The sequence below is a fragment of the Dryobates pubescens genome, chromosome 17 (genome assembly GCF_014839835.1).
Source record: "Dryobates pubescens isolate bDryPub1 chromosome 17, bDryPub1.pri, whole genome shotgun sequence".
Classification (NCBI taxonomy): Eukaryota; Metazoa; Chordata; class Aves; order Piciformes; family Picidae; genus Dryobates; species Dryobates pubescens.
The window spans coordinates 1,142,384-1,161,855 of NC_071628.1; the positions used below are offsets into that span (position 1 = coordinate 1,142,384).

Below are 19,472 nucleotides of genomic sequence, written 5' to 3' on the forward strand. Positions count from 1 at the left end.
GGGTGTTGGACTAGATGACCTTTGGAGGTCCCTTCCAACCCAAATTATTCTGTGATTCCAGTTCCTGATGGATTCTGTTCTTTACTTTCTCTTAAGTCACCCTGGGCTCACAGCCTGTTTCTTATGGGGAAACCAGCATTTAGGGCAGGTCACTATAACTGTGACACATGACATCAACAGGATCCCTTTGTGTGTTCCCCCCCCCATATTTATGTATTTTTCATGTGGGCACTTTGTATGGCTGAACTCTCTTTCTGGACTTGGACAAGATCTGAGGGGAACCTTTGATACACCCATACAGTGCTGAATGGCCTTACAGCTCCAAACATAAGTCTTGGTTTAGTAAGGATTCATTAATGTCTTTCTAACCATCATAACTAGGGTTAAGCATCTAAAATGTTTTAATTCCAGTTTCACGCTTCTGAAATCTGAAGCACCGTTTTCATTGTTAGCAATACAGCCTGCCAATCACTTGGGTTTCCTCTCAAGCTTTTTACACTGAGAGATGCAAATAGTTCTTCAGTTTTGTAAGGAGATTTCACTGAAAATAACATGGAATATCAAGTGCTTTAGGTAGAGGTCTTAAATAATCTTTAGATTCCTTCATTTAAGAGGTAATTGTATTTGAAGAAATCCTCATGTTTTTCCCTACATGATCCATCTTTTGCTGTTCCCCACACTGCTTTAACATTTCTAAGATAATTGTCTGTAATGCTTTTCCTAGAAAGTCTGCTGTTACCGCCGTGGATAATGGAGGCACATGGATGAAGGCAGCTCTGCCATTGCCATAGTACAGAGAGGTGTAGTAGGTGTAATCACAGATGTACCTGCGATATCCAGAGCAAAACAAAAGCAGAAACCTGGATTCAGAAACAGGCAACTTTGATTAAATGTAAATATTCTCTAAGTAGCCAAACCAGGTCTGGTTTATGAAATGATTAAAACCGTATTTGCTTAGTGAATGAAGAAAATGCTGAAGTAAACCAGGTCTCAGAAACAAACATTCCTTTGCTGATTGTTTGGTTTCTCAGCCACCCACCCAGAAGGAACTTTAAATAAAAAAATCACAAGATGGGTTCTTTTCTAGGGTGCAGGAAGCTGTGTGAGATGGGAAAGGAAGCACAGCCCGCTGGAACAACCACCATGTAAGACAGTTTTTGGTGTCAGTCACACCATCTCACCACATGGAGAGTTTGGTGTTTTTCTTGCCCCCCAACCTTTGAACTGACAGGTGACAATCCTGAAATGAAGGGCCAAGAATCGCTCTTTTTTTCTTAAGAACAAGATCATTTACTGTTTTCTTTGTTTTCCTTTAAAATGAAGGCTTCAGTACTGCTGAAACACATAATGAGAACACAGACATCCTTCTAAAGGTACCTCTAATTGCTCTGCTCTTCAGTCTGTATTTACATTTTGTATCCCTCCCAGCTGGGAAAAACAGATTAAAATCTGCTACTAGTCAGTGTTGCTTTCAGACTCTCTTGAAAGCCCAGGTTTACTGGGGCTGTTAATCACAGGGTGTGCTGTGTTGAAACTTGCTTCTTTTGGAATTCACAAATCCATGGAAAAATATCTACTGCCTGGAGTTTTTCATGAAGGCTGCTTTACATAAAATTTAAATTGATCCAGTTTCATACATGTGCCCCTCTGAAGACTTTGCTTCCAAGTGATTTTGGCTGGAGTAAAGAGACTCATTGCAAAGATTCTCCAAGGTTAAATAAGCTGATTGAATTACTTCTGCTGTTACTGCGAGACCCTGATATGCAATGTTTACCTTCCTGCATCTCTGGAGAAGATTATATCAATCCCTTCCAGTGAGATGTTTTTCCAGAGAGTCTTCATATTAATTGTAGATTCAATCTGTTCTGGGCCATCTAGTATGCAACAGCCACCTTCTGGGTGAAGCCCACAAACATCCATCTCTTGGTAGCCTTTGTTCTTCCCACACTGCTCAAGGATGATGAGTGCTTTGGCAGATGAAGCCAGCCCAACATGAACAGTAAGCTGTATTTTCCCACCAGAGTGAATAACAGGAAATTAAAAATGAGACCTGTTTTTAAAACACATCATGCAATAGTGCCAGGCAGCATGTGAAATACTAGCTTCAAGGTAGAGAGTCTGGCTGCAGCGTATGCCTAAAGAAAACTTCCGTAAGAAATTGTAAATGCAAACCAAACTGTGTTGTAGTTTGGTTTTGTGGCATCTTCTCAACTCAGGACTGCAGAGCTGCAGTACCTTTTTAGCAGTTTCTGGTAAGTTATTTTGTTCCCTTTTTCAGTGTGGAGTTACTCTGGGGAAGTGGCACAGGGTTCAAACAGTGTGCTAATTGCTCTACTATGCAGCTTGAAACCTTTATCACACTTCTAATAGTCACTGTCTAGCTTTGTCTGATGCACAGATTGTGCAATATTCTTACGGAAATCTGTTTGAAAGATCCATTCAGAATAGTAATACTCAGAAATGAAAGGAAACATTGTGTAACTTTCTAATTACTCACCAGTGGCTGAAGAGTTGTCCATATCTTGAAGACTTGCTCTTTTGCTTTCTGGTAAACCACTGGCAGCTGCATGATATGGAGATTGATGTTTTCACCAAGGCCTCTCTTGGACAGTTCCTGTGTTTACAAGAAAAAGCCACCATGTAAGATCATTGGATTTCTAAGACTGTGGCAAAGAAATCGGGCTGTTCCAGCTTCAAGAGCCATGTAGTGCTGTCTAAGCCCATGATTCCTCACCACTGGTCTGCAGTATGATCAGTTTGTGATGCGTCCTCCTTTTTAGCTGGAAGAGGCAAAAAAAATGCTAAACAGTTTCCTAACATCACATCCATGTGGAGCCATCATGTTTCCCATGGGATGTTCAGTCTCCATTGAGTAGGAGAGGTTGTTGTTTAGGGACTGGTCCATAGGGAACCATGAAATACAGCATCTCAGAACAAGTCCATGCTTGAATGCATTTAAGCAGACTTTGCTGGAGGTAAGTACTATTCCTCTGAATGATCTAGGAGATAAACCTGCACAATGAAGAGGAACAAATGAAGGAGAATTTGCATTAGCTGTCCACTCTAGTGACATGATCTGCTGTCTTGAACTGGTTCATGTGAGCTCTGCAAGAGGTGACTGTCAACATGAGGAATGTCTCTCTTTAAATGCATTTAATTTCTTTTCGTGTTGTTATTTTTTCTTCTTGGTCTATAATATGCTTTTCTAGTAAAAGGAAATGTCACTTACTGGGAAGTTGCTTCTGTGTCATTTATGTAGAGTTGAATTTCCACATGGGACCTTTTCCCAAAGGAAACAAAAAGGATGCCCAGAATTGAGGTGAAAGAAACAAAGACACCCTTCAAAGCAGCATATTGGCCAGATGGTTGGAAGATGGTCTGGAGAATAAATGTCATGTGGAAAGGATTCAAAATTATTTTGTCAGTGGAACAGCACTAAGAAACAAGACATAAGCCTCGTAAGTGGAAGGTGGGCAGTTGCAATGGCAAGATGCAGAAGAGGTAGAAAGCTGTTCATAGAAAATACAGTAATGGTTGAAAATGCCTGTTGCATTTGAGTAGACCACTACTAGAATAGGGTATAGATGAAGTTTCCAAGGGAAGCAGCAGCAGAAGGTATCTGATTAGCCCAAGAAACCTGTAATTTTTTTTGTTAAAGGTCATTGTCTTCTCAAGTTCTCCTTTCTCACTGAGGATACTTGTGCAGATGAGGCTCACAGTTCTGTGCCATGCTAACTGGGAAATTTGCCCTTCAGCATTGGCTTCCTATATAAACTGTTCCCATTTTCTTGTCAGCGGAAACATTGATTAGCCGTGCTCGATAAACTATTTGACACAAGCAAGGAAACGATGCCTGCAGGGAAGTAAACACATTTAGAGAACAGTTCCAGCCTTTTTTCCTCTGGGCACTGACAGTCTTTGAGAGACCATTGCATCATCTTGTGAAAGAATGCTGGGCTGTGTCTTGGCTTCCAAAAGAGAAAAGCCCAGCTGGCTCACAATTAGCATTTTCTTTTCTAAAGCATCTTTAACATTTAATGAGATTCTTCCTTTTGAACTATAAGGATTAGAGGGCTCGACTGCCCAGAACTTTGGTACAGAATGTGGATACCCTAAGTAAGTCGTTAGGCTGTTCTCTTGTGTTCTCTGGAGTGACAGTTCTGTTGTCACTATCTGCCATGGAGTATTTTTGTGCAGGACAAAACCAGAATCTGGCCAGTAGTAAAGGGCTGAGAACGTGTGTCAAAGGAAGCTAGTTCATTATGTCCTAAGTGATTTCAGCATGTTATCAATAATATGTGTTGCTTTGTTGTTTAAGAATCCTAACCATGGGTTCATATCCCACTGGACCAGATGTTGTGCAACCATGGAAAAATGACATAAAAACAAAGGTTGTTCCTTGCCTCAGTGTTAACCAAAACCATTTTTGCATTTAAGGTGAGAGACTGAAGATGGTTAGAGGAGGATGACAGCCTTTGGGAACTGGAGGGGTTTTCTTGTTTGGTTATTTGCTGGGTATTTTTGTGTGTTTTATTTTTAATCCTGCAGAAATCTCTTTAAGCTTTAGGGATGTAAGAAAGTTCTGGAACAGAAATTAAGGCAGTAAATAGCACCATCTTTTTACTTTCACAGATGATGAAACTAAAGCAGAGAGGGAGAGAGACAGAGAGATTGAATGACAAATTTCCACAGACTTGAATGGTCAGTGGCAGGATGAAAAACTCCACCCAGAGATCTGATCCTCATCTCCTGATAAAAAAACCTAGTTCCCAAGAGCAGTTGGAAAGTGACCTTTCACTTTCTTTTCACTAACAGTTCTTTTCACTAACAGTTTAATTACTATGAATGTTGTCACTCAACTGACATATGCCCCCCATTAACTGGGGACTTTGACCCTGGTGGTAGACTGCCTTGATAAGTTATTAAGCTGCCAAGCACCAGACAGGGGTTTCTGGAGAAGACACAGAAACAGGGTCAGATCAAGAGTTATTGGGTGGGACCATCAATCTGTAATATGGAATAAATGATTCAGGGGATCTGGGATTCGGAGGGTCCCATGTGATGCTGAAGAATTAACACATCATGGAAACTGAGTGTGACCTGTCAGCAAACACAAGGTAAATACTTGGTGGTGTTTTCCTTTAGAGAGAATGTCCTGCACTTCCAGAGTTAAAAGTGCTGCTGGTGGAGCTTTTGTGTGTATTTTAGGAGGATGTTTCAGGTGAATGGAGTTATGAGAACCATGAAAAACTTAGTGAGACAGGTTTCTAAAAGAGAAGCTGTCTTTCTAGTGCTAGACAAGCATGTTGGGCCATGTGACAGTGTCTATAAAAGCTTTGAAGCTTTTCTCAATGACCCTGAATTGACAGGTTCACCTGTACTTTCAGATCCATTTGACTGTCCTTTTCCCTGAACACTCAAGCTGTACTTGCTGAGGAATGAGAACTTCATGGATGTAATTGCTGATGAATGCCTTGTGCGTGAGTCCTCCTGTGCTGTGATGAGAACTTGTCCAAACAGCAGGGTGCTGCTCACATTCTTGGGAAATTATTTTTTCATATTACAAATCAGACAACACAGGGCCATGCACTGCTGCATAGTATCAATAAGAAATCCAAGAATCCAGACCAAAAGCTCTCTATGAACCAGCAAAAATAGAGATTTGAAAAGTTTTATTAATGTTTAACAGCCAATTCCTGGAGATTTCAGAAAATGACAATGGGCTTATTCACCAAAAAAATGGTAGTGAATAGTTAATTTGAAAGAGAAATAATATCACACATCCATTTTTCTGAGTGCTCAATGAAGGCATAGAAGGGATGCAAGTACTGGAATGGGTTGTGTGCTCACTGGATCAATCTCTGATCCTCCCTATGGCAAGAGGAGAGGTACAGGAAAACAGCTGATCCCATTGGCACAGCAGAGCGTGGCAGCATCTTGCAGAGGAGCTGGTAAGAGGGATTGTAAGGAAGCAGTTGTGTGTAAGAACAAGTACTGCTCACAGAATGAAGGCACTGCTCTTTGGCAAAGAATTAACTTCAAAAAAGCATGAAGAGTGAGGCTATGCTTTGAGAATCAGGACCGTGGAACTCCTGTTTGTCTTTTTATGGGATTTTTGATGTGTTCAGACCCTTCTGGGATGTGAACATGTATCAGTGTTAAAACATCACTGAGGGTACTTTTGCATCCAGGCTTTGGCTAAGAACCTGGTTCATTTTGAGGCAGTAATTAGGATGGCTCTGAATAATGCTAGAAAGGCATTAAACCTGCACAAGCATGTTTGAACAGCTCTGGCTGCTCAGAACTTTCCTGAGGATGAGTTTGAGCATACTTTTGCTTGGCTCTCAGAAAAGAGACTCAGCAGGAGGCCTTTGTGTCACTTCAGTGATCCATGCAGGAGCGCCAAGCCAAGATTACTTCCAGATGTAAATACTAAATTTTGCTATCTTTTATATATGTGCATGAGCTTGCAGAAGACCATAGGGCTACTCTGGTGAACAAGGCCAATGGAACAGTATCACGAGACTGCTATTTAGTGTGGAGAAGCCTATCAAAATCCAAAGTACTTCCAGATTTACAGCAAATTTCTCTGGATTGCCTGGATTAACCACCTTCACCAGAGAACAGGAAACCAAAGCAGCATCCCCAGCGTGATTACAAATTAATACCACATCAGGGGAAGATGGGTTTGTTCTTTACAAGGAAGGACTGACATCTGTTTCATTATGGAATGCTGTATCCCTTGTTATATAACTTCCCAGTGTAGCCAGCACATGGTGTTTCACAGCAAACTCATCTTATCGGTGTCTTCTCACTTTAGGCTGTTTTGCTTGCAGATAAAAACCATGTTTTATTTTCAGCCAGAAGATGATCTTGCACCCAAAAATAGAACCAATAGGAATCAGGAAATAATGAGCAAGAACATTGTGAACAGACAAATATTTGTGGTTTAGGGTACATGTCAGGTTGGAGTTAAGGTAATTTATGAGTCTCATGTGAAGGTATCACAGAAGTATTTTTGGTCCTCATTAGCCTGCAGGGCTAACATCCCTCATGACTTGGAGCGGGTAATACATTTATTCTACTGAGCACCAAGCTGCACTCTCTGTTCCTCGGCTTGTTAACTGTGCTAGAATAGATGGTATGCAGGGGTTGGTGGCGTTGCTATAGCTTTGAAAAACAAGGAGCTGGTACATTTTTTCAAAGCCCAGTCTTGGCCTGACTGTGCTTCATTTTCAGCACAGATCTTCAGTACCTCTCACCAAAACTTGTCATAGGGTTGTAGTCATGAAGTCATCATCTTCCTTTCACTATGAATGCCTTCTTACAACCACCTTTCTAATTTCAGTGTCCAGAAGAATTAAAATATTTGTGGGCTTATTTTTTATCTCCATAATATAACATAGCAACCTGAGTTTTTACATGTTATGCTTTCCACTTTTACCATTATTTTCTGTCATTCCTAGTAGATATTGGACCAGTTTTTCTATTCAGTTTTACTATCTTGAATGGTCCCAAACTAGTTTCCAGTTTCATTGTGTAAACCTTCTTTGTAACTTGGACTTGCTAAGAACTTGTGTGGAAGACCCTCTCAAAATAACTCTGTTCACAAATATGTTGTAAGAGTAACTGAACTCAAGAAGGGCTGTTGTGCTAGAGAGGAAGAATGAACCTTGCATGCAACTTGTACACAGACTAAGCAAATCTCTGCAGCCATTCCTACTGTTTGACTGTGTATATAGTAACATTTCACCCTTTACACTGAGAGTCCTGAAGCACCAAACTAGTAAATGATTTAATTGTAGCAGACATTCTTTTGCATACAGTTGTGGGAGTGTTTATTTTGTAAGATATATTTAAAGACAGAAGTTATGTTATTATTAAAATTTAGATTATATTTAAAAAAATAGTAATTCTGTTCCCAAAAAATAACCTGTGGATATTTTTGGTGTGTTCCAAGAAATGTGAGTTCACACAAACTAACTTAAAAGAACCACCTTAGCAGAAAAGTTCCTGCTGAAAGCCAGGTATACAAACCATGTCTTTGTATCACCCAGCTAAACTTGTTCTAACACACCTATTTAGGAAATAATCAGGAATTTTCAAGGCTATAAGAGCTCAGTAAGCTACACCTCATACAGACATGACAAAATGAGTTGTGGCATGAGATGGTCTGTTTACTGAAGACAGAGATAACCTGTACCATATGCACTAGTTGCAGAGAAGGCACCATAGGTGAAAAATACCCTTTTTAAAATCAAGAATAATACTTTTTAAAGGGCTTAAATATCACAGTGGAAAGCCTGAAAACAGTTTGTACCAGTATCTCCACAAAATAAAACACCTCTAACCCTTTTTTCATTCTTACCTTCACTGCTTCCCAGCTGGAATTAACCAGATATTGTCTAAAGGGGCCAAAACCTGAAAAGAAAGAAAGGTGCAGACAGGTATGCACAGACGTATTTATTCTTTATCTTCATATTTTTGGTTATGGAGGTTGATATTTTTAAGATAAGGATTTAGCCTTTATCACACTTAAGGGAAAAGTATTTTCATTTTGTACATGCACTGACATAAGAACTAATCCTGCAATCTTGATTCATGCTACGACTTACTTACAAGATAACTTTAATGGAAGCTGGTAAATGTACTGGAGCCAAGAGGACAGATCATGTAAATAATGATTTTGGGCAAGAATCATCATCCATAGAAATACCATGACTAAAAGCTCTGGTGGTAAATACTCCCAGGTTGCAGTCAAGGTACCATTCTTTCTGTTAAAGATCATGAAAAGATGCATATTTATTGAAAATGTTTGAAAGAGTAGAATTTTCTATCACCTGTACTTATTTTATTTCTTTTAATTCTCAAATAATGGAAGCTTAAGTTGTCTGTCAGGGAAGATGTGCTTTTTGTGGTGCTGGGCTAAATCTCTTCCTTCACTTTTTCCCCACAGGAAAAAGTGAAGGAGGAAAGGGAAAGGGCTCACTGAATCCAAAGTACTAAATTTCATTTTATGCATCTGGTTTTTGGTCAAAGACCCTTTTTAAACAAAAAGGAAACACTCTCATTCTGAGCCAGGTGGGCATTTTGTCATGAAAACGTTTCATGGAAAGCTCCCACTATCTTTATTGATCTCAAATACTGTTCTCAATCCAGACTGTTGCCACGTCTTAGATACTGGGTGGCAGGAAAACAAGTTTGTGAAATGGTTTTAATGCTCTACCTTTTAAATATTTTAAAAAAACTTAAATGGATAATATAACACTTAACAGCATACAATTGCTAGTTTGCACAGTGAAAAGCACTTGTATGTGGGGACAATTAAACCTAAATGCAGATTTATGACAGGTAATTAATGCTAGACTTTAAGCATTTCTTAATGTGTTAACACTTCATAACTGTTTAATCTTTTTAATCTCATGAAAACCCTGGTGGTGCTAATATTTTTGACAATGTTTTCCCCAGGTTTAAGTTTGTATTATGGGGAGAGAACATGGGAAACAGTACTTAGCTACATTAACAGGGAATATAAAACCTCACTAGTCCCACTCTGCTTTCAGAACAAAACCAGGGTGACACCTACTCCATTTTGAAACTGGAGTTGCTGTGTATGTTTGTTTACCTGTGTGTGCAGAACTGTAGAATTATAATGAAGTTATGCAGTAGCTCACAGTGAAATAAATGCACCTCAGTGGTGCCCATAAGACACTACCTCAGGAAGAAATTGTTCTGTGAAAATAAATGACTAAATGTAAAAGAGATTTACAGTATTGAAATACCTGCAGCAACTTGCAGAGCTAACTGGCTGAATATCATTAAGCACTACATAATAAAATGGGCCCACTGCCAGTGGCTTTATATTATGAGCAGGTGAAAATGTGACAGAGGCATGCTGTGATAATCTGTAATGTTGTAAAGATGCACCTATATCTTTAATGGGACACAGCAGCCTAAAACTGTCGGGACAAGTAGATTTCTGCACCTAAATGGCTATCTAAGGAGAGGAAAAATAGGGTGCTAAGAAATGTTGCCCATCAAGGGTATGTGCCATAAATATCATAGGAAAGAAACAGATTGTCAGCCCTTTGTTAGGTTAGCAAAACCTCTTGCTCTGTTCTGCACTCCTATTCAGCCCAACTAGTTCTGTCCATCTCACAGCTATTAAAAGAAAACAAAACAGTGTTTAATTGAAAACAGCAAGATGCAAATCGCTTTGAAGTAGCTTCACCCTCTTTCTTCTGTCCTCAGATGACCTGCAGTGGAAAATTATCCAACAACTTGCATGTCAAAATATGTGTAATGATTGCCTTCAGATGAGCCAGTGGCAACAAGAGCAATCACAAGTAGTAGTATTCCTTAAGAGATTTAACCTTCTAAAGCTCAGGAGTTTCTAGCTGGTGGTTCTGACGCTGTATTCAGCAGTAGATTTAGCCAGCAAGAGAAACTCCAAATTTGGTCCCTTGTACTGCATGTTCAGGCATGCTCCTTTGGTATGTTTAAATTGAATGGTCTAGGTGAGCATGCCTCTAGATGAGGCAGCATCTCCTGTTTAAACCTGCCTTACCTTGCCATGAAACTGAGACCCTGAGACTTGTCATGTGTTGCTCTAATTTTGGACACTGACTGTGACATTGTGATGCAACCTGGTTTTCTTGCTTCAGAGCTCCTTTTGGGTAAGCTTTATCTAATACTAGCCTGCACTGCCTTGAGCTATGTGGTTTGGATCAGAGAGAATGTCAACACAGATTAAAACATGGAGAGAATGAACAACAAACCAAACTGAATGGCAGTAAAGAGGGCAGACAGCAGTCTGTTTCCTCTGACATTCATCTGATTTTTCTTAAGAAGGCACAGCAGCAAGTTATTTTCCATTTGGAATTGTTAGTATGACCATTTGCTACTGGTTTTCCCTCCAGAGAACTCTTTATGAGCATGTGTGCATACCATTTCTAGCTAAAAGAAGAATAAAATGAAAATCTTACCAGTCACAACCACAGTGCTGGAATTTGAATCCATAAAAATCTATGTTCCAGAAGGTGAAATCTTGCTATCTTTCAGTCCCAACCAGTATTGCAATTCTTGTATCTGTAGCAGGCTTCTTCACTGGGGGCACCTTTTTTTCTTCAAAATGTGATGTGCCTGGATTCACATGACAGAGATGATTTGTGATTCATTTAACTTTCAGAGCAGAAATTGTTATGTCTCTGTATCAAAGATAGAAGGCTGACTGACTGGCTGCCTGTCTGGAACTGCCCAAACTTTTTACCCTTTCTTCAGGCATGTAATAGTATTTAGGAAGAACAGGTAAAGCTTAAAGAAACTTCTTGCAAAATATCTAGCAATATTTTGCATCATAAACCTGTTTATGTAGAAGTAAACAGAAAATTAACTGAATATGTTTTTCCCTATCTCTGTGGATGTTCTATTTTTAGCACAGTGCAATTCACTTTAATCATGAGGAATGACTTAGCTACAAAACCAGATCTGTCCATTTCCACTGTTCTTGGACTTTTTCCTCAGTGACTTAAAAAACTCAGTGGTAATTTTGTTCTGGGCTAACTGTTTACTCAGGGGTAACTGCCTCTTCATAGCAGTTACCTGATGTACTAATCTTTATCTTAAGTTCTTTGTAAAAGTATCCAAGCACCTTCCACTTTAAAACCAAACACCAGCAGGAAAATGTGTGTATTTGCTAAACCAAAACATTTACACAGTGATATCCTTGAATAAGCAGCATGTTAAAAAAAAATTCACTCCAACTTGCAAGGTCAAAGGGACTCTAGACACTGGGTTATAGCTTGCTGAAACTGGTGAGTTCAATAGCTGGTCTGTCTTCATTAAACTGAAGCATGAGAACCAGCAGGGGGGCCCTGAAATCAAAACATATGCACATTGTCACCGCCCAAAACAAAAGCATATGAAAGTTCTCCTGAGAATTATAACTATGTGGGCAGAGGGTTTTTCTGGGTCTTGTTTTGAGTAGGAAGTGTATGTGTGTGTGTGTGAGGGAGGGAAGGGAGAAATATGCTAAGAATAGAAAGCCACTATATAATCTCAAGAGACCTGGTGATTGTGAGACCTTAAGGGGATAAAAAACAAACAATTCTGAAGAAATCTCTTGGATCAGGTGGTGGCTGAATGAGGTTGGGAGCAACGGTCTGTGTCTGTCATTTAAATCCTCCTGTGCTAAAACACAAAGAAATTTGTGGTTGGGGTTTTTGTTTGTTTGTTTGTTTAATGAAAAGACCCTGACTCCACTATCCATTTCTTCTCCTGACTAATACAACTAAGTTTTGCTAGCTCCTGAAGGAGCAGATAATAAAGCGCAGAACCCTCTGCAGCCTTCAATAGGGCAAATTCTGCCACTGATGTCAGTGAATTACATCTAAAATTCTGTGCCAGGTTAAGATTTTGTAGTTATTCATTTTTCTGTGTGACCCATTAGTAAAACTCCTATGATACTGGACAACGACATACCAGCCTTCTCATAGTTGTTTACAGTTTGGACTCTGTTGAACAAGGTGCTCTAATGAACAACATATGCAAAGAATAAAGCAAGATTTAAGATCTATATTTGCTTAATTTCTTACATGAGAAATGATGGCGTTTGTTTGGGACATTATAGCTGCTTCACAGACAACTATATGAAGCATATTGCTTGAATAAAATACTAGGTATTTTATTAGATATTCATGCATATTGTAGATCTAAGTGCTAGATCCATGCCATCTGAAACAAATATTTGGACTGTAGCACTAGTTTTGAAAGTTTCCACAACTGGCAAAAGAGCAGAAAAATACAGATAAAAGAAGATTGTTTCAGTAATCTTTTAAGAAGGAGCTGATAGAAATGGGAGGTATGGGAAACATCCCAAAACGCTTTTTAATGACTGATTAAGTATTGTCTTCAGCAGTTTAGCCCTATTCCATAAGCAGAGGTTTGCTGATGCGACAGTAAAGATTCCAAGACTTTCCCAGAATTGTTATATGCTTGTGCAAGTGCAGGTGGTTTGAGTAAACCAGAAATTTGACAGAGTGCATTGAAATTATTATTTTTCCACTGATTTAACTGATTATTTCCGTTCCCAAGTTTTATGTGTATGGTATTCAACTTGGAGGAATAACACACACATTGCAGGTGTGTTACATTTTTGCAACAAGCAAAAAGGATATGGCAATGAAGGATATGGCAATAAAGGACATGGCAGTTCAAGAAAGAAAAAAAAAAAATAAACTTCCAGCTAGGCCTAAATTCTGAAACCTTTTACTTCCTCTAACAATTCTTTAGCTGAAGTCAAAATTAATTCTGACATTTTTGTGACGTTATGGTTGTGGCTTTAGTATTAGCACTCTCATGTGCATGTGTGCCCATAACAATAGATACTCAAGTCACTGAATATTTGAGGTCTGTGTAAACTAATCTCCCCATCCATAATTAAGAAACCCAGCCCTGGACAGTTGAAGGCAAGTCACAGACACAGCTGACTCAGTTAAACACCAGTTGTTTTGCGACTTGTGATTGGCAGGGCGGTCATCTTGAGGTAAAGAAGAAATGGTAACAACTCAGCTATGGAAGTCCTGGTTTTCACCTTGAATATTTTTCTGTACAGTTCTCTGATACATTTTAAAATCGTCTGAACTGCTGAGCAAGAGAAAAATAGATTTTCTGCAAATGCATTCTGACCACATTGCAGAACTGCCAGAACACTGCTTGAATAGCTTCTTAGTACTGACAGTAACAAGAACAGAATATGGCCTTCATTTAGAAATGGCTCTTTAATTTTTATCTCCTTTATTATTACTTACACATAGATTTTTTATTTCTTGTTATTGGCAGGCACTGACCAATGTTTTAAACTGTTAAGTGAAAGTGTTTAATATATTCCAATTTTTATCTCAGCTGTTCAACATTTAATGAGAGGAGGGAGAAATCAAGCTGTTATGCTATTTAACATTTAACTGTAATGGGATTTTAAGTAGAAAATTCAGGATCTAAGACTGTATTTCTTTTCCATTCTAATAAAAATAAATGATCTTCAGGAAAGACCAAAGCTAGTCTTTAGGTAGATGGAATGCAATGTCACAGAAAGAGAGGAGACAAACATTTCAGTGTAAAGTTCACTGTTCCCTCTGGACCAATGCCTCTTCTGTAACAAACTCCATTGAAATGGTAAATGGGAAAATGTTACAGCAGTTTAGCTTACCATTTTGGGGGGGGGTCAGAAAGTATTCTGTATTTTATGTTGCCTTATTTATATTAGTTCTTCTGCAATTTATACCATCATTGTATAACAATGCTTAGTAATAATGGGGGCGAAATTGAAATTGTATATAACTTAAACGTAGCCAAGCTGATGGGTGGCTGTTATAATTTCAGCTCTGGTTGTCTTGCAGTATTAGCAATACACTGCTGTGTGGGGACAGATTTTTGATACTTTATTTCCAACTGTTTACAATTAAAACAGGTAGAAAGCATGCAAACAGGAGAGCATGCAACTCAGGATCAATGGGTTGCTTTTGTTCAGGTGTAATTTACCCTGCACAAACAGGCTCCGCAAGCCAGAGTCACACAATGTAAGCAATTATATATCACCTAATATACAAAATAGATAGCTAGGAATAACAGATTACTAGGCTAAACAGTAACATGCTTACCACTCCTGATAAGAAAACTGGTGAGTCTTAGTTGGCCAGGAAGTTTCCAATATGCTGGGGAAAGTTGGTCTGTGCCATTTGTTAGCATGAGCTGATCCTTGGCATTACTGAACTATGTTTCCAGTTTCTATTTTTCTTTCCTTCTGTACCTTTTGTCTTAATTCTTTCACCATCTAACTACTATTATCCCAACAACAGCACTTTGTCACTTTAGCTTCTTGTCTTTCATGGCTTTAGCTCATGTACTTTCTCCCAACTTAACAATTTTCTCAGTAAAACCCAGACGATGTTACATAGCAATGCTGCATCAAACTAGGCCTGGCACAGATAAACTTCTGGGTGAGGGTGATGGAGTGGGGGGGAGATACAAAGCTTCAAGCGATCATGAGACATCCACCAATCTAAGAAAATACAAATCTATTTCAGTGTGTGTTTTGAACCTTTTGAAAGATGGAGCAACCCTCCGGTGTATTTGATCTCTGTGCTGACAGTGCAGTACCTTACTAACGTGAAGCGCTCGAGTGTTCCTGGATGACCGAAGTGCAAAGGTAATTTTCTTTCTCTGCAAATGTAACTGTTATTTCCACGAACTTTTCACCTCTTTGACTTGATACTTGTATCCGCTATTTTAATATTAATTGAGGGGTCATACACTTGGGGTAGGAAGGATCCAGGAGTCAAACACCTACGTTCTGCTAATTTTGAAACCCGGGTGTTTGTTTTCATCTCTGTACCTTATTTTTACGATTTGCAATAACGAACTGCAGGTTTCTCTCCCAGGTGTTTTTAAAAGCTTCCTTCACATTGACAATGCTCACTATTGTATGTGGCTGAAGAATGCTATAAAAAGGTCGGGTTTGTACTTGTTTTCCCTCGTAAACCTTCTGCCTCTGCCGTCCAAGTTTAAAAAAGCTGGAGCTGGTTTTACGGTTTGTGATTCTGTGCCTTTTAAATGAAGAAGCTGGCACTTGCGTTCGGAGTTGGACATGTTTAGTTGCAGTCCCTGGCTGGCACTTGCCGCCCGCCGGCCCCTGATGGCGGAGTCGAGGGCTGCCCCCTCCGCCCGCGGCCGCTCTGCTGGGAGTTTGCAGCTAGCTTCCCCAAGCCTCTCCCGCCTTGGCTCCTACACAAACTTCGCCAGACTGTTTACTGTCACCTCCCCCGTCCTTTTGTTTCCCCAGACAGCCCACGACCGCCATCCCCGCCTTCCGACCGGCAGGCCGCTTTTCCTGCCAGCCGAACCCCAGCCCACTCGGCAGCTGCTCCCCGCCCCTCATGGGCCCGCCCTCCACGGCTGCCCGCGGCGGGACCGGGCCTCACCGCCACCCGCTCCGGGGCGGGGGCAGCCCGCCTCAGAGGAAGTGATGGAGGCCGAGGGAGGAGGAAGAGCCGCCGCTGGTAAGAGGGGAGGAAGAGCGCTAGGGAGCTCCCCCGCGGCCTGGTCTCTTTCGCCCCTACCCCGTCTCTCCCCTTACGGCGGCCGTCCCGCTCGCTTCTCCTGCCTCCCGTTGCTGCCCTCATGCCGGGCTGGCTGCCCACCCACAGAGGCTGGACGGTGGTGCCTGGCTGACGCACCGCCCGCCCGGGCCGTCCTGTCTGGGGGCGCCGCCGGCGCCAGCTCGCGCCTCCTGTGAGGAGCCCGCGGCGCGAAATGGCGGGCTTCCCGCGGGCAGGCTTTCTGAGAGCGGCCACAGTGCCGTGAAACACTCGGCCTTTCTGGGAAAACTTTGTTTGGTCACCTGCGGTCATGACCGGAGGAAGCCCGGCTCTTCATGGCCCTGCTTTCACAGGACCGCTTGAGGGAGACGGTCACGAGCACACTGTACAAAGCCAAGTAACCCTCTGCTGCAGGGGTTTTTGCTCTTTCCTCAAGAATACAGGGAACTTGTCTAGGTTTTAGTTTAGTCCAAACCTGTTCTGAAGCAGAGAGGAGCTGGCCTGATGATTTCTGTCGGCTTTAGTTCCACACGTGGTGCCGGTGACACGCTGGTCTCCAGTCGGTGGTTGGAGGTCTCGGCACAGGTGCCCGAGTTGGGAGCTGTAATGTCTGAGTACTTGAGACCTATCGAAGAGCAGAGGGAGTGTTGCGTAAGAAAAAATTCTACGTTTTTAAGGCCAGATCTCAGGCAGCGTCAGCAAGTGTTTACCCATATTGAGCAAAAAACGTGGTTTAACAAAAGCAGCATGGTTTAACGGGGACGAAAGGAGCAATAAACATGTTGCTGCTTGATCACGGAAGAACAATTGGATTATTTTGGTGTGGAGGTGAGATACAAAAGGCTTTGTATGCTGCAAACTATTTACCCTTTCTTCAAATGTATTCAGTGAAAAATGTTACCTGCTGGCCACAAGCTGACTGTGAAACAAAAAATACCAAAATACCTGGCTTCCACTGGTTGGTTTGTTTGTTTATTTGTTTTTGCCCGCGAGGAAGGAGGGTGGCAGCAGGAAAAAGCATCTAAATCCTCATGTTCTTTCAGCAGGAGTTAATTGTTTGTGATGGTAGGCAAAGAGCTGCTTTGCCTAGCAGAGGTCAACAGAGACTACTTAGCTACTCAGTACACGGTGGACTTAGAAATGAGCAATCACTATGTTGGTTCCCAAATGGCAGTGCTCTTAGTGCTTGGTAAGGAAGCCAATTTTAGGACAGGTGGATCCACTGCACACGCCCCACCCTGGGTTTCCGAAGGAATCTGGTGTGTGGTGCCGTTCCTGATTTATATTTGACGCACTTGTTTGGATAAGAGCCCATTGCATCACCTCAGCTTTTGCGTTGCTTTCCCTCCTGCTCTGTTTTTATACTCTTCTTTCTTAATTTGTCACGCTAGCAGGTAAATGGAGAGAAAGTGAATTTATCTTCTGAAACTCATTGCGTTGCTGCCATGTATCTAAAGCACCTACTTCATCCCCTTTAGTAAAATAATGATGTTGTTCATTAGTTCCTGTAGCTGCTCACGGCTAAATGCACCATAGTCAGACTGCTCTATTTTCTCCCTTCTGTCAGCCACTTACGAAAGTCAAATGTTTGTAATAATGTTATGGGCTTTTTTTGTTTGGTTGGTCGGTTTTTTTAAGACCCAGTTCTGTTGATGTCTTTAAATAAAATATCTCTAGATGAATGGGACTTGGTTTTTCATGTCCAAGCAAATGTTACACAGTTGCGCTCTTCCACTGATGTTTATGTTTCCCCTCTGACTGTTTCATTTCTCTCAAATAAGGTATTTAGAATAATTATTCCATCCCCTTCCTCCTTTGGGACAGCTGTTACTAATTTTAGGTATCATCTGAGTTTTGACTTGTTTAACTTTATGTACCTGTGTCTAAAGTAATTGCCAGTAGGTTGAGTATACAGTACGCTGTAAGAGCATAATGAAGTCAGCCATTGGCTCCTCTTGTGCAAGTTGTGCTTTTCAGTTTATGTTACACTGTAATTGAGATGCTACAGCTAGGTCTCCAGGACTGTTCCTGTACCTGTTTTTCACAGGGTAAGATTGTTCGCACTGACAGGTTTCTAAGCCCATTTAGAGGTCCTAGGCAGACCTTACTATTGAGAAGCAGTCTAGCTGCTGACCTAGAACTTGAGGCTCTTGTCTTGAATTCAGCCTCATCACAAAATCTTTTGATTTTTAGAACACCGTGGAAGTCCAATTTCTATGTGTTAGCCATGTAACAGCAAGACTGGGAAGGACGCTCAGTGAGTAACAATATATAGGTCTGTATGACTCTGGAGCCTGAGAAATAGAGAGTTATTGGATGATAAACCTGTATGTCTAGTTTAACAATTGCATTAATGAAGCCTTAAATTTCCATCTGTCTCTCTAGGAAGATGGAAATCTTCCTACCTTCCATTAAATCCATGTTAATCAGTTTGCAGGCAGGAGACTAGCAGTCTGGAAGGTGAAACTATGGTGTTCAGGTAGCATATAGGCACCTACATATCATGAATGTGGCCCCCAGGTCTAAAAAAGCTACTCAAAGCTCGAAGATGAGACTAATCAACAATGATACTCCTTCAAGTATAACTGAAGTCTCAGGTATGGAACAAGTAGAATTTTACTCAGACTGAGCACTATGTGTCTCAGATATAAGGGCTGTTATAGCCTCTGTGCTTTCCATGCCACAGGTAAGGCAAGTTACACAACATAAACATGTAGTTATGGTCTACAGGGAAAGAAAACAGGAAACAAAATCCTACCTTTCTCAAAGAGAAAAAAAAAATCAGTCCAAACCCCAGCAAACAAACCGAAGTCCCTTTCCAGAATAGCACTGCAGTGAATACACTCCTTCCCTTGGGGGAAAGTAAGAGAAAACAAAGAACACAAGAGAAAGTCTAGCTGGTTTAAATTTGCAAGTGGGAGCTGTGCAGGCACTGTGATTGTGGGCATGTTGTAAGAACCTATGTAGAACAGGCTGGTGTGCATTTTCCACATAGTGTAATGGTTGTGTACTGAGACTCCCAAATGCTTTCTGTGTCAATTTTCAGTTATTCTGTGTTGTCCTTGAGAAGTGATTAGCAGACCCTGGCAACCTGTGACAGAACAAGAGGACACAGACTCAAGCTGTGCCAGGGGAGGTTTAGGCTGGATGTTAGGAAGAAATTCTTCACAGAAAGAGAGATTGGCCATTGGAATGTGCTGTCCAGGGAGGTGGTGGAGTCACCATGACTGGAAGTGTTTCAAAAGAGACTGGATGAGGCACTTAGTGCCATGGTTTAGTTGATTAGGTGGTGTTGGGTGATAGGTTGGACTCGATGATCTCGAAGGTCTTTTCCAGCCTGGTTAATTCTGTATTCTGTCTTCTCAGGTTGCACATAGC

General features: G+C 41.0%; 2 protein-coding genes across 2 annotated transcripts in view; one reads left to right on the forward strand and one right to left on the reverse strand.

Annotated features, from left to right (window-relative positions):
- Positions 1-597: 597 nt before the first annotated feature.
- On the reverse strand, positions 598-11,132 carry PGPEP1L (pyroglutamyl-peptidase I like). The gene is made up of 5 exons (XM_009899020.2): positions 10,986-11,132; positions 8,369-8,421; positions 2,498-2,614; positions 1,775-2,004; positions 598-827 (listed from the first exon to the last, which is right to left on the reverse strand). The coding sequence occupies exons 1-5, from the start codon at positions 11,017-11,019 to the stop codon at positions 608-610; spliced, it is 654 nt and encodes a 217-aa protein (XP_009897322.2). The 5' UTR covers positions 11,020-11,132; the 3' UTR covers positions 598-607.
- Positions 11,133-15,950: 4,818 nt separating this feature from the next.
- FAM169BP (Protein FAM169B) overlaps positions 15,951-19,472 on the forward strand; it is a 40,628-nt gene continuing 37,106 nt past the window's right edge. Inside the window, exon 1 of the mRNA XM_054169115.1 lies at positions 15,951-16,055. Coding sequence (XP_054025090.1) covers positions 16,022-16,055 — 34 coding nt within the window. The 5' untranslated portion in view covers positions 15,951-16,021. The remainder of the gene's footprint in view (positions 16,056-19,472) is intronic.

Coding starts and splice junctions, on each gene's coding strand:
- PGPEP1L (XM_009899020.2), bottom strand. CDS start 11,019: ATGGATTCAAATTCCAGCACTGTGGTTGTGACTG. Junction 8,422..10,985: donor CAGCACTGTGGTTGTGACTG/GTAAGATTTTCA, acceptor CTTTCTTTTCAG/GTTTTGGCCCCTTTAGACAA. Junction 2,005..2,497: donor GGACAACTCTTCAGCCACTG/GTGAGTAATTAG, acceptor GGGAAAATACAG/CTTACTGTTCATGTTGGGCT.